Genomic DNA, 14,928 nt, shown 5'->3' with positions numbered 1-14,928 from the left:
CGTTTTTAACCCTGTTGGTAACTTGGAAAAGCTACATGGGGAAGAGAAACTCCGTTGAATGGAAGACAGTCATGGCAGAGAGAAGTTGGGCGAATCATAGCGACTGGCGGAAACAGGAGCTCTCAGTTGTCCTAATTTCCACATGACACATCTATTCCCAAAGAGTCAATATCCAATCAAGAGTACCGAAATGTAGAGTTTCCATCAACTCGCACGAATTCGGCCAAACAGAAGCGGTATTACATACGTAGCGGTGACTTCGAGGAGGATTGATGCTGTACTGCCTTTCGGGGCATGGCGTGTAATTCCGACGCTAATGAGGGAATAAAGGACACACCGGCTCTAAGGGCTCAGACAATGTCATGCTAAGCCATTTCTATCTGTACCGTTTACTTCATAAGGAGAAACCCTAATGTCTACTTGGGCGAATAGTCTCAGCAGAAACAGTCGCTTCCAAAACTGCCGGTACCAACCCCCCCTTGTCCGGCACTACACAAGGCAGATCACATGCGGATACACGAATCAGGAGACTTTGGACAAGGGTTTTGGCACCTTTGGCGATCCTGGATGTTGGTGCGTGCTTATGTGGATACTGATGTAAATGCAGGCGGCCAAAATCACTTTCGCCTGTTCACTTTGCCCGAGTATTTCTCCAAGTTTCTACCCGAATATTGTTCCGTGGTGTGTTTTGTTTACAAAGTAAATGAAGAAGGTGAGAAACATCGTTTACAGCATTGATTCAATTGAGATGCAACTAGGATTTACTTCGGGATTCTAACAAGGGGTCGCTTGTCGACTTGTGCTGTACGGTTCACTTGTATGGAGCATAGAACTCAATGTGAACAAGGGCCATAGAGACACCGACGGGGTCTTAGGAAGTCCATGCACTGCATAGTCAGATCGCTCATATGATATCATCGGCCATTTTACATCGAGGACTACGGAATCCTAAGCCGCCACGTAGGGAACGTAATCGTTGTCTTGAACTCTCGTTATCAGATTGTGTTCAGGACTTTGCCACCTCAATGCCTGATATCATCTTACGAGCCCCTTTGTTTGGCCCAACCCACCGCTCAATGTCCATTACAAGCCCCAACTGCTGCTCAAGATGATTCGGCGAGTAATCTGACGCAGATACATGCACTTGCCTGCAATGCCGCCCCACTGACTTGAGGCTCGAATAACCTTGCTATGTCGCAAGCGGCTGCTGCCGCGGAAGGTCTTCTTCCACTGCTTTGGTAGGCTCCACAAACTCACATGGAAATGGACAAGGATTTCTTTGGGTTTGAACAGCCGTTAGCCGACGCAAACTTAATTGGGGCATATTCCTGGCCACAAGGATCTTTACTTATCATCGCCATAGTATGACATGTGATTCATCAAGGTGTTTGTGTTTATTTTCATCAATCTTTAAGGAATACTAAGAGGGTCGGAGAGAATCGAAGAAAGTCTCATCTAACTTGAACAAATATTGTTCATTTGAAACGGCTACTACCAATTAACGAGGCGCAGCATAATATGAAAGTTGGACTTGGGAGAAACCGGGACCTGAGAGAAACCGGCATCTATTCGTCTCTCGTTAAGACGCCGTTGAAGCCCCCGCCAGATTGTAACTCCACAAAGGTGTCCCTGCTTGTTGTGATCTCAAAAGGACATGAGTGAATAAAATGATCTACGTGCTAATGCACGAAGTCGGAGAAGCCCGGACATAACGGTGAGACGTAACGAAACTTACAGGAGGCGCTCTATTGTCTTGAGAAAATAATGAGGAGTCTTCAAGTTGCATCGCGAATAGTAGCCATGCATGCTGCTAGGCAGCCATGTGAAATCGCCTTGTTGAACAGGGGTAAACAGGCGGGTTTAATGCATCTGTCACCCCCTCGTAACCCCCCACCGAGCGCCCTCTTCTATGGAAGCAAGGTTTCCTTTTCTCCTATGGAGCACCAACATCACACTCGCTTCTGCCATCCGGTTAGTCTCGATTGGCCATGATGGATCTAATAGATACCGGTACCAATCCTGAAGCAGTGGTACTGCCTGTATTGGCACTCGTAAAGTAAGCAATACGGTTCTAGCAATCTTACAGGGGCATATCGCGTACGTATGCGCTCTTTCATTGGATGGCTTTACGAGCTCGGTAACCTCATTCGTTGTCAAGTAGACTTATTAGATACGTAAAAGTCAAACACTCATGCACATTGGCTACTAGTAATCGTTTTACGGGAAGATTGTGAATACACAAACATGATATGCTGACGCTATTGATCGATAAAACTATGTTTTGAGTAGAGACATGTGAAATCGACCAGCCGCCATCGCGGTACTCTAGGCTAGAGGACCCTCTCATCCGTCATCATTGACGAGAAGAAAACTGTTTCTTTTCTACGGGGCAGTGGTGAGAGTGAAATGGAAAGTTTAGCCGAGCCATTTGTATAAATGGCCTAAAGCGGTTGTGATTCTCTCCGATTGAGGGGCTATCTACATGACATAGGATCCTGTCTCTATGGCCGACTTCGAATCACTTCTATGAAGAAGAATTGACTATCATCGTCTACAGTATAATTGAGTTTGATTCAGATGAAGCGCACTAATGCCAAACATATTACCACTTGTCACATTTGAGGCGAGATTAATCCCTGAGTAGCCCGCCTAGTGGAATGAGTCAAATCTAAAGAATAGCCCAGTAATCTTGACTCAGTACTCATCTTAGCGGCTTTTTGAAAGCTTTTCGGGAGACTTTGAGACTCTGAAGTCTGTCAAGAGCTATCCCCAATATGTATATATCTGGAACTTTGGGCAATGCCCCTTCAGTTGGACATTAGAGAAATCCAGATGACTTCCAGGGGGTCCAATCCTCGTCATCAAACGGAGGCTCCTCGAAACTCATTGTAATAAGGCTTCCCAATACAGTTCCAAGCGCGACTCCCCCAGGCTGCGCAGAAAATGCACGTGTGCTTGATGGACGAAACTCTAACGGTAGCCATATCACATCCTTCCCATTCCATAAGATCCAGTCTTTTGGTGATCTAATAGAGTAACCAATGTCAACCTTATCAGTGGGTATGAGATATTGATCGTCATGCTCGGGAAGATTTCCCTTCGACTCCTTCAACCTATAGCATTCGATATCCGTGACGACGTATAAACACGCATCATCAACAAAAAAGCGGGTTTCAGCGGGAACAGTAGCAGAAACAAGGCCTTGGTACACGATTTCTCGTGACTCGACTTTCCAAATAATGACATTACATTCTTCTCCATGGTGGCGGTGGTATGCTGCAACCAAGAATTCAGCATTCGGTGAGAATGCCACTGCAATAATTTCCCAATAGGGCCTTACTCTGAAGGTTTCGGTGGCCGGCAAATCTGAATCAATGCCCCAGATTCTCATGCCGATGAGTTGCGAATTACGAGAGAAGCTAAAGAATCCAGTCACCATAGCAAGGAGCCTGGAGGCTTTGGATATTGCAAGCATATCTCCCATTTCGTGCGGCTCAGCGGCATTAAATTCGCATTGCCAGGTTCTTTCAATATGTGGAAGTTGGCGTGTGCTCCAAAGTCTGACCTCCTCTCTAGAAATTGTTGCGGTAAAATTTCCATGGGCTGATAGGGCCACAGCGTCGATCTTTTGGTAAGCCTCGGCCAATTCACTTTGTGGTTGCTGATTGATGCTGTTAAAATTTGTCTTCCAGACTTTCACAGTTTTATCTTTAGATCCAGACACCAAAAAGTTGGCGTCTCTTGAAAATGCGATCGATGAAATGGTGTTTGTATGGCCACTATACGATCTTACCATGACTTTCTCTTCGAGATTCCAAACGTTGATATTTCCACTGTTTTCTCCAAGAGCCAGGAATTTGCTGTCATCTGAGAAAGCAATGGATCTGGAGCTAGGGTTAGACTCTTTGATTCTATATCTTATAATTTCTTCACCCGACGCGAGGTGCCAAACATGCAGTGATCTCCAGGATTCTACTGCGACAAGATATGATGAGTTATTGGAGAATTGTGATGGGAAACGGTCGCTTGGGAGCTCGTAAATCTGCTCTCCTGTATCTACAGTCGATATTAAGATGTTGTGAGTAGTTTTCCTGGCCGCTAACTTGAAATCTCGTGATAATACTACCGGTGAGAGGTACTTTTGGTGTGAATTCCTATGAACCATTTTCCCCGTAGCTAAGTCCCAGATTTCGAAAAACGCGTTAGCTGTAACAGCCAGAAGCATAGAGTCGGCTGAAAACGCTGTGCAGGACCTGACCCTCTCTTGGATTTTAAATTCTTGAACCTGTTTTCCGGACTCTAGATCCCATACTGTGATTGTTGGGGATTCTGAGATAGCAAGAAGTTTGGCATCGTCCGATAACGTCAACACGTGAGTAAACCTCCTAGGCAAAGGTGGCATCTCGGACTCTGAACGAATATCAGATATTAATTTTCCTGTCATACTCTCCCATCTTTCCACTTTCCCATCACGGGTTAGTGTAATAAATTGAGAAGTGTCGTTTGAAAAAGCCGAGTCAGATATTGTATCATGATATAAAGTATATTGACAGAGGCTCCAGTCATTTTCGACTTGGGGTAAAGTTTTAATCCATGAGATTGTGTCTTTGAAGTGAAGTCGTACATGACTCTGGACAGGCGCGAAAATAATGGCAGAAATATACGTCTGAAGAGGGGCCGTTTCTAATATGAATTTGTTGGATAGTATGAAGCGAAGAGCGTCGTGAAAGAAATTAATGGCCTCAGTGATTTGGGAGTTGAGAATGTAAGTGGTAGACAATAGACTAAGTAGGTTTTGCAAAGTGACGACTCCTGCTTGTACATTCAGTGATAGGCTCAAAGCTTCAATCCAGTGAAGAAAATGTAGTTTGAAGAAGTCGAAAATTTTGACGACGTCTTTGTGCACATCGTTTTTTGAACTGGAATGACCATTGAATATGCCATCGCAAGAATGTTGAAGCCAGTGCATGCAACAATACTGAATGCCAGCAAGAGGATCTGGCTGTGGTACAGATATTTCATGTGTTTTGACACCAGGATATGGCAGAGAGTACATATTTGGTCGCAATTTTCCAGGTTTTAGCATAGCTTCAAGAGAGCGGTTGAATATATCTCTGTGGATTGTTTCACTCCCAGAGGGGAAAATGCGACTGCGACCTTCTCCGATCAGGTAGTCCTTTGCTGATTGATGAACGAAATAAACGACATCTTCTCTTATAGTCAAAAATGACCCACACATTTGGACCAAGGTTTTCAGAGGCTCAGTTCGAGTCAGTCGGCCGCTCAGTCCAGCCAAGATCGGTAGCGTCTCTAAACTGAGTGGTTGGTATGCAGCCGCCATAGTTGCTAAGATGTTGCGACAACGATCTTGATCGCTGCGTACCAGCAGACCAATCTGATTCACCATTCTTTCGTATAAGCCGACTAATCCATCAGGTATATCGTCTAGAAGCTGCAACACTTCGGCATTATTGTCGTATGTGCAGAGCTCTTCAAGCTCTTTGAACACGAGTGCAGCCCACAGAAACGTTCCACTTGACTTCTGGAGAATGGTGCGTTGCAATTGCTCTCGAAGTATTTCATTATCGTCAACCAGGTTCAATTGGCGTGTTCTGCAACGAATGTATGCATAAACGCTCATCGAAACATGAGTAGCGTTGCTTTCGAGGTCAATCACCGCGCTTGTTTGACACGAACGTAGTTTGGCCTCAATATCTAGAAAATGACGACTTGATAGAATCCATTTGACTTGTGGAGCGGCCAAAGTGCTTCGAATGATGAGATCCAAGAGTTTTTTGCGGTCCGATTCGCACTCATCTAGTGCGTCGACTATCAGGCAAGCATTTTCTGGTGCTGGATCTTGTAGCAGTTTCTCAAATATTCCTGATAGCGTTATCCAATTGTTGATTCCGTCAAAAAGACTTTTACTGCCAACAGTCCTATATTCTTGTTGCACGTGCTCAATAAGAGATGGCTTCTGAACTGCCAGCAAATAAATAATGCCGCGTAAGACAGCCGTGGCATTGTTGAGGTTTGGGTCTGTGCCTTGGCAAAAGAAGTATGATAGGAGATCTTGGTGAGGTTCCATGTGCTCCAACTCTTCGATGAGTCCGCAAATCATCATTGTCTTTCCTTTGCCGGGGTTGCCTTTAATCCAAAGTAGATTTGTTTGCTTCTCTCTGTGCCATTGTTGGAACATCGCACTTTCCACTGCCCAGTTGTAGGAGTCTGGCAAAAGACCACCTTTGGTATCAAGAAGACGTTTCCTATCATCGCGAGGATTGGTAATGCGTAAATCTCTCAAACAATCCCTGTCTTGTCTTTCCAAATGATTCACTTGTAATACAACAAGTTTCTCAAGGCACTCTTTAATTTGGTGGCTCATACTCTTTTCCTCCAGAGTCATGTGTGTCGCATAGTCATTTTGGAACTCTAATTCCAGAGTTCGAATTTCTTTCAGACTCTCCTTCCAGTTGTCAATCATGACGATGTCGCGGAAGAATTGAAGACCACGATTGCGATAAAACGAGCAAATTGATTTGACTTGAAAGAGAATGATCTCTTTGTAGAGCCCTATAAATCGCGAAAGTATGGCTTTTTGAGTATTGGATACGTCGTTAGTATTTCTGAGAGACGCATCTCCAGGAAATAGACTACTCGACAAACTCCAATACCACTTCATTCTTTTTGTCGTGTATGCAATCCCTTCAACGTTATCTTTCTGTGCTTCGACGGGATTTTGGAGAATCTTGTCCCTCAATTAGTCTAATGTCCAAAATGACAGAAATATATACACGCTTACGTCAAGGGCCATAGACACAATAGACCACGGAAGAGCTGCCTGTGGTGCGGCTTGAATGGCTGTACTTATTATCGATTTCGCCGAGTTCACGACTTCCATCACTTGTCCCACACTTTCCTTTATGTGAACCTCTGTCTTGATATTGGTTTGGCCAGTTTGAATGATCGCCAACATTTGGGCACGTCGTTCATCCCCGGCGGCCGCAATCACATTGGTCTTGTTCTCTGCTGGGTTGTGGTCGAGATTGGGATCAGTGAGCTTATTGGATAAGATGACCTCGTACATTTGCATTAACTTGGGCTCTTCTGCTTTCAGGTCGTCATATGCTTCATCCCAAAGTTCATGTGGCGAAGTTGCATCCTTTCTTCCCTCCTGTTTGTCGTCTTGTGCGGCATTCGCCGTGTCGTCTGGCGTATCTGCAGGCAAAATCTCCATTACCGGAACTCTATTACCAGTCATAGGTCGCTGGGATGCCCTACTTGCAGAGCGACCTAGCGGTGGAATGATGGAGCGCCTATCCAGCTGTAAAGATTGACCCCTCTCCGTCTCTCCATAGCCAGGCACGTTTGAAGAGCTCCCTGCTGGATCTTTTCTTCCATGACTCTTCGATCGAAGGCCTTTGAAGAATGCAGAAATGGATCCCCGAGGCATTGCTTTACCGTTCACTTAGATGTTTATAAATCTAGTAATGATGAAATTTGAATTTCGCATATCATGGAGATGTCATGTTATGGGATTCAACTGTGCTCTCGATATTCGTTGGGTATAAATGTATGCCCAATGTGACATAGGTAGGTACTTGTATGCAGCTTTCAACGTCCAATGATATGCGTGTTCGTCCTGAATACATACATGTACATGTACTGACATCGCGTTGCACCACCACCTCTATAAAACGCGAACAAGACGCGAACGGTTGACTGCATCTGCAGGATTCCCGTGCTACTTTTGGAAGGACACCACAGTATGAATTATGGAAGTAATTCCAGTACGACCTTAATTTACAGAGATATTTTACCGGGAAGTGCGTCAATGAATACAAAACAAGAATGGGATAACACCATTGTAGATACTATGACTAACTATGCATACATATATACATATAAGAGATAGCATCTTAATATGTATCACCCTGTATAGGCTCGTAGACATTATGGATTCACTTCGCATCGTGCCTAGGTGCTAGAAAGTGCTCCGTTCCAACCATTTCTTACACGCATCGTAGTGCCTCTGGAGGCTCTCGTCATAACTCAAGAGCCTCTTAAGCAGATCCTCATGAATCGTCCCAAGAAATGCGTAGTTGCCAGCAAGTGCCAAGTCCCCATAGCTGACAGAATTGCCGTCAATATATGGCCCGGAGCTATTTTCCGTCAACAGCGCCTTCAGTGCCTGCAAGCCAGGCTCAGCAGCCGCCCAGGCAGCCTCTCCTGCTTTATCAGATTTGGAAAATTCTTCCAAGGTCATGCCAAGTCGCGCGCTCCGCGTACGCTCGAAATACTCGACACTTGCGGGGTTGAGGAGATTTTTTGGCACTCTGGGTCTCGTTTCCGGGGCTAGGGCAGGGTCAATCTTGGACCAAGCAGCCACGACTTTGTTGTAGGAGTCGCTCTCGAGATGCAACGAGGGCTCGGGGAACAACTCTTCCAACTTTTGCGCGATAGCATATGACTGCATTAGGTAGTCGCCATTGGGAAATTTCACCACGGGGACGGTGTAAGTAACGTCTGGTGATGAAGCGGGGTTTGGAGGAATGCCATATGAGGCAAAAGTTGGTGCAATGTCTGGATACTCTATCCACTGGGTTTTATAGGGAATGTTTTTATAGTTGAGAACGATGCGAGCTACAGAAAAGAAAACACTGTCAGTAACTGGATAGTATAATGTAATGTTTCGTCCAATTGTTCATGTCGAGAACCTCATCCTGACTGATGTGGTCTGACTTACTTTTCCAAGTATTGCCAGACCAACCCCTATTGCCGGCTTCCTTCTTACTGGGGAGATCAAACAAAACCAATTCCTCTGACATTGTGAATCACGTATCATTCGAATTGCCAACAGTAAAGGGAAATAATATCGTGCATTTGATTGTCAGTCGCTATCCATCAACACGGCTTTTATCGAGACCGAGGGGAAAGATATTTGTCAGCCAGCTGGAAACTAATCCCCATTAGAGGGCAGATCTCCGGCACCGCTTCTTCACTGTATTCGCCTATTAGAACTAATAAGCCATTACACATGAAAATATCAGATGCAACGTCGGGCCTTAGATTTGACTAGATGCGGGGGAACTGTTAACGTTCCCCCGCATCTAGTCAAATCTAAGGCTGAATCATCTACCGATATGATTCCCATACAATTCCGTACATAACTTCAAAGACATGCGCCCGTAATTTCCTGTGGTTGGCATATTTGGTGTAGAGTCACTACTGTATTACAATCACTCACCAATCTCCTGTACTGTACAGATTAAGATCACATTCGAGATGGCCCAAATTATAAATAGAAGAGGAAACATCATACAACAAGATATTATATATCTTCAGTATTCACTAAGACTGATTCGGGCTCATATTACTCAAATCCATCCGTAATCATACTACTAGAACTCTCTAATAAAGGTGAGAAGCGTACCCTCTGAGGCTGCAGTTGCTAGATTCACCCAACAAACCCACTGACTGCGATCAATAATGTCAGTGAAAAAGTCCCGTAAATGCTACGTTGAATAACGCAGTCTGACCCATTTCAAACCTGTCGTGCAAACTAAACTACCCGGCAGACCAAGCTACCGCGGGTGCTTTCATACCCTGCGTGAAATTTTACTCCATCGGAGCATTTTACTTAGTCATGTAAGTCAAAAGGATGTTTCACATTTCTCTTCTTTTGCTAGAAAGGATATTACAACCTTGGGGTGTAGCAATTCTCAACAGGCAATATCTATACGGATAGATGTGTTCCCGAGGATGAGAACTGTAAATTTATACTTACATGTAATTACAAAATGAGGGGTAATATAGGCATTTCCAGTAGCAACATGGGCTATGCCAAACCATTGAATACTAGCGCCCTTGCCTGCTCAGAATGATGGACAAAGAAGAAGAAGCTTAGGAACTCTTCACAACAGTAACGGAGGAACTAATTCGTGAATATTACACTATTGGGAAGTTCATTTTATAATCTAGCAATGAGGTACAGTCAATACTGATGAAAATTAAGAGGAGAAACAAATGAAAAGTTATATAACGATGTGAACCGTAGCCACCTAATCTACGAGCATCAAATATTCTCGTTACATCAGCAAAATTTCGTTACTAATTTAACTATGAGACCACTTCTACTTTTGTTTTGGATTTTTCCTCTGGCTCTTGCCACCATCAATGACGGAAACAACACCTGCAAGCTACCCAAAGTTGAGGGTCCTATTCGTGGTGGCCAACGAGGATACCCATTCGCAAGCTATTATGGAAACATTGGCGAAATTGGCTACATCGAAGAAGAATTCTTCTTGACTGGGAATGCGACAGAGTATGAACCCGTTGGCGATCTCAGCTTAGACGGCAAATGGAATTTGAAGCCTACTAAGAGTATCTATTACAAGACCCGAATTCTTGTCCGCAAACCAAAGCATCGTTCCCGATTCAGCGGCGTTGCCCTGTTAGAATGGATTAACGTATCTTTTGGCTATGAAGTCACTTTCGGTGGAGATGCTCCTGGTCTCTACGAAAATAGATCTGTCTATGTCCTTGTATCCGCACAACATGTTGGGATATCTGGGCTCGATATCCCGAATCCCCAAGGCCTTTATCAATGGGACTTAGATCGCTATGGATCTTTAACAATTCCCAATGATACTGCCAGCTATGATATATATACCCAAGTTGCTAGACTTGTCAAGTCACCCCAAGGCCAAGCAAAGATACTGGGCGGTTTATCTCCTGATATTGTCGTCGCAGTTGGTGGTTCACAATCTGGTTCACGCGTCCTCGCATACACCAAATGGTATACAACCTCTTACCAACGTATTCGACGCCACGATGCCATTACTATCTGCCAGCCAGGCAGCTACATTTTCTACTGATCATACATCGACTCGAGAACAGGCTCCCACAGTTTCAGCAATGATACGAACAGACTTGCAAATTCCAGTCTTTATGATCAACAGCGAATTAGAAGCTTCTTACACCATCTTATTTGGGACACGCCAGCCAGATACTTCAAAGTTTCGCTATTGGGAGGTAGCTGGAGCTTCACATGTCAACGTATCCTCATACGAAACTCTCCTGTTCACGCTTAATCGTGATGGTGTTGAACCTCCGGAGCAGCTATCTCAAAATTGGAGTCAAGTAAATTGGCTTCCAGTTGTGGATGCCGCATTCCGCTTGCTTCCAGCCTGGATTAAGCATCATCACACGCCCTGATCGATATCATTTATTGAAGGATACCTCAACGGTACCACGCCGATATTGAATCACGCTTCTGATGGTAGTGTCATTGGAGGAGTCCGGCTCCCGGAGATTACTGTACCAATTGCGAAGTATGTCGGCCTTGTTGGTACGGGTTTGAATGGAGCCACTATCCCATATGATGAAGCAAAATTGAAAAACTTGTATCAGACGCATGGGGAATACGTGAATAGGGTGAGAGAAGCATCCATCCAGGCATATAGCAGAGGAATAATTCTGGGTTATCAAGTTGCACTTGATGTGCAAAAGGCTGTAGCTGCTTACCTTCCATACTAGCCCAATGCAATACTGCATCTTAGAAATATGTTAGTTCGTTGAAAAGAATCAAAGTCACTTCTTCCTCCTGCCTGTTTACCGACGCATATGGCCGCCTCTTTAGAGTCTCCGAGACGAGTTGCACTCGATTGAGATGTAATCATCGCCGCATCTATTCTCCAAAGAGTAATCGTACCGATCATATTAGTGAACTTGCATTCCGCAATGACATTCTATCAGTATTCGTATGACAAACAAACTTACGTCTTGGTTTGCAATTTGCTGCGATAGCTCGTAAAGGCTTGGGGTGGCAAGACCGAGTTCGTATTTTAGCAGTCAATAGATCCATTATTAGGAATACCCGGCGAACTAAACTAATACAAACAATGATGAATCGGAATGTTATAAAGACACAACGAATTATATGCATCATGAAGTTCATCGGGAAACTTTCCTTTTTGAGAAACATGAAGTTGAAAGACACAATGTTTGAGATGCGGTTGGAATACACATCCGGTTGAACCGTTCAAAGAGGCCGATTGCCATTTTGGGCAATATGTACGGGTCGCGGTCCGCTACTGCGGATGTCGCGATAATTTCCGCTCTTGGTAAGACGCCTATCAAACGACAGAATACGTGAGTAGAAACTCTGCGGAGTTTAGGAGGCCATGTATCCTTTACTTTCCCCTTAACAACGATCCGAGCATCAGCCCCAGAGCCTACGAATTCTGCACAGCTGTGCATAGAATCAGCCCAGTCCATATGCAACTGAGCATAATGTTCTCCAGCTGAGAGACGCTAACAACCCGCACCAACTGGTGACATCGCTGCCAAGCTTCCCATTTCTGCGGAGTTGTGCATCCTCTGGTTGAGAACATCCCTTTACGGCGTATCCGTACCTCTGGGCTCTAGAAAAAGAACGGATGGATATTCGATGGAGTCGCATCGCCAAGATATCCGCTAGATCCAAATCTTCGAGGCTAGTTTAGAAAATTCCCCAGACTACCCCAGCTGCAAACCACGGGATGCTTTTATAAGAGCACCGTATTGGAGTCGACACTCTATTGTTACATTTACTATATCTTACCCCGGATTCATCTCTTTTTGCTACCCTCTTGCCACTGAAGCATTTTATTTCTGCATTCATCTCTACTGCTGGTAATTCTTGACATCATGAATACCGAAAAGGTAGAACCGGTGAACGGTGTGGACATGATCGAGTACCAAGAGAAGGAGTTCTTGGCTACGGAGCCAGAACTTACCGCTGAAGAGAAGAGGCTAGAGAAACGGTTGGTCCTCAAAGCTGATATCCTGATTGTGGGAATGACATCTCTTGTCTTTCTCGTCAATCAATGGGTGAGTGTTACTGATGCTTCCTTCTACTATTAAGGAAAGAAACGAATTCTAAGTTTATTCATACAGGATCGAGGAAATATCGGAAACGCCCGTGTGATGGGACTTCAAAAAGATCTCAACATCAGCAACGATCAATTTTATAACGCCGTATCTTTATACTGTAAGCCGACATCGATGGCATCACAAGAAACTCTATACTGACAGCCTCGTCAAGACGTGGGCTATGTCATATGCATTATTCCAGCGAACTTGTCAATCCGTTTCTTCAAAGCTCATCGACAGATTGGCGGGTGTGTCATTATTTTCGCAACCCTATCATGCTGCATGGCTGCAGCAAAGAACGATGCTACTGTCCTTGCCCTTCGGATTCTGTTTGGCTTTGCATCTACCTTTCTTCAAGCTTTGACGCTATATACGAGCTTGTGGTACAAACGTGACGAGCTGGCCACTCGAGGTGGTATGCTTCCCTTCATCGAACATCAAATATCATCTGTTACCTACCCATACTGATCCGAGTCCCAGCTGTTTTCTATTCTGCGGCAACTATTGCTGGTGGTTTTAGTGGCCTCATGGCCTTTGCCATTCAGAAGAACTTGGATGGTGCCCTGGGCCATGCTGCATGGCAATGGTTGTTCATCATTCAAGGATGTGCCGGCATCTTTGTTGGAATCAGTGCCTGGCTGTTGATGCCGCCTCCTCCCGATCAGATCAAGGACCTGAAGCACTGGGTATTTTCCAAAGAAGAGCTTGAAGTGGCCATTAAGCGTCTTAAGAGTATGTTTTTTTTTCGTATTACTTTTCAAGGATGATTGCTAACGAAATGATACAGCCTATAACAAAGCCGGTGCAGGCTTCGATAAGCGTCAGATGCTAGCTGCATTCAAGGACCCCAAGGTTTACTGCTGCTCACTTATGAATGCTGGTATAGCTCTTGGACTCGCCTCCATCAGTGCTTTTCTACCAAGTTTTGTCCAGCAGTTCGGCTTTTCTCCCAGTGAGTAACTCCCAACTTTCTCTGTGTAGTCTCAGTCTAACGGCTTTGAATTGGAAAAGCCCGAACCCAGCTCTTTTCTATTATTCCGTATGCGTGTGCATTCGTCACTCTTCTCATTGTCAATTTTACATCCGATCGCACGGGCATCAAGGGGCCACTTTTAATGTTCTGCTTTGCTCTTTCGATTGCTGGGTATATCATTCTCATGGTGGTAGACAACGTCAAAGTCAAGATCTTTGGGACTTGCCTTATCACCATGGGTGTCTTCCCGTGTGTTACTCTTCTCGGAGCCTGGACAGCCATAAACGTGGGTGGATTCACGAAGCGTGCAATGACATGGGGAATCGCGGAAGTTGTTGGTCAGTGTTTTGCCATTATGGCTTCTCACATCTACACTGACCCTCCACGGTATCTGAAGGGTCATTCCATTTGTTTGGCCTTTCAGGCCTTGGGATTCATTGCTGCCTTGGTTATGTGGTTCAACATGCGCCATCTGAATGGCAAGAAGGAAGAAGAGGCCGCTCGTCACCAAGCAGCTGGTACCGTTCACCCAATGAGCCACCAGTCACTTGAAGAGGTTTATGACTATCACCCTGACTTCCGATACATTTTGTAAGGAAAACCCTCTGGCGCTGCTTCTAGTGTCGACCTATGCTGTATGCAAATTGAACTTAACGTTCAACGCGGTTGATAGAGCTGTGGCCTTTAAATTGGTAGATAAGAAGTAACGAGTATACTTGGTACGGAATTAGCAAGACCCGGCATATTATAAGTCGTCATTTTTATTCAATTGTGTATTTTGTGTCTCCATTTCCTACCATAGCAGGCAGATCGCCTGAATTTCCCCATAGCCTACTCATAAACTACACTAAACAAATATTTCATTCCGTGTTGAACCAAATATCATGAGATCAAAGTATGCATTAGTTGTACTATACAAATCCATAATGGAGAGTCGAAATTGTGCTAGATATGTAGTTGATATGCAAGTGTCGGGGAAAATACTCTACATGGCTTACGGCCGGTTCTCGATGCCGATGCCAAGGTGACCCGTAGTTCAT

General features: G+C 44.7%; 3 protein-coding genes across 3 annotated transcripts; 2 read left to right on the top strand and 1 right to left on the bottom strand.

Moving 5' to 3' along the window:
* Nucleotides 1-5,261: 5,261 nt before the first annotated feature.
* Triagg1_266 (uncharacterized protein) lies at nt 5,262-8,828 on the bottom strand (the record flags this gene model as incomplete). Its single annotated transcript, XM_062897664.1, has 6 exons — nt 5,262-5,315; nt 5,384-6,573; nt 6,667-6,748; nt 6,803-7,218; nt 8,017-8,643; nt 8,747-8,828. 6 exons carry the CDS (start codon nt 8,826-8,828, stop codon nt 5,262-5,264), a joined length of 2,451 nt encoding a protein of 816 aa, XP_062760616.1.
* A 1,293-nt stretch (nt 8,829-10,121) lies between these two features.
* Triagg1_265 (uncharacterized protein) lies at nt 10,122-10,877 on the top strand (the record flags this gene model as incomplete). The annotated part of the gene is made up of 1 exon (XM_062897653.1): nt 10,122-10,877. The coding sequence occupies one exon, from the start codon at nt 10,122-10,124 to the stop codon at nt 10,875-10,877; it is 756 nt and encodes a 251-aa protein (XP_062760615.1).
* A 1,813-nt stretch (nt 10,878-12,690) lies between these two features.
* On the top strand, nt 12,691-14,483 carry Triagg1_264 (uncharacterized protein; the record flags this gene model as incomplete). The annotated part of the gene is made up of 6 exons (XM_062897642.1): nt 12,691-12,873; nt 12,940-13,033; nt 13,088-13,330; nt 13,396-13,647; nt 13,703-13,867; nt 13,927-14,483. The coding sequence occupies 6 exons, from the start codon at nt 12,691-12,693 to the stop codon at nt 14,481-14,483; spliced, it is 1,494 nt and encodes a 497-aa protein (XP_062760614.1).
* Nucleotides 14,484-14,928: the final 445 nt, after the last annotated feature.

The sequence above is a fragment of the Trichoderma aggressivum genome (genome assembly GCF_033847375.1).
Source record: "Trichoderma aggressivum f. europaeum strain CBS 100526 chromosome Unknown scaffold_001, whole genome shotgun sequence".
NCBI classification, from domain to species: domain Eukaryota; kingdom Fungi; phylum Ascomycota; class Sordariomycetes; order Hypocreales; family Hypocreaceae; genus Trichoderma; species Trichoderma aggressivum.
This window is presented reverse-complemented; position numbering and strand designations above follow the sequence as displayed.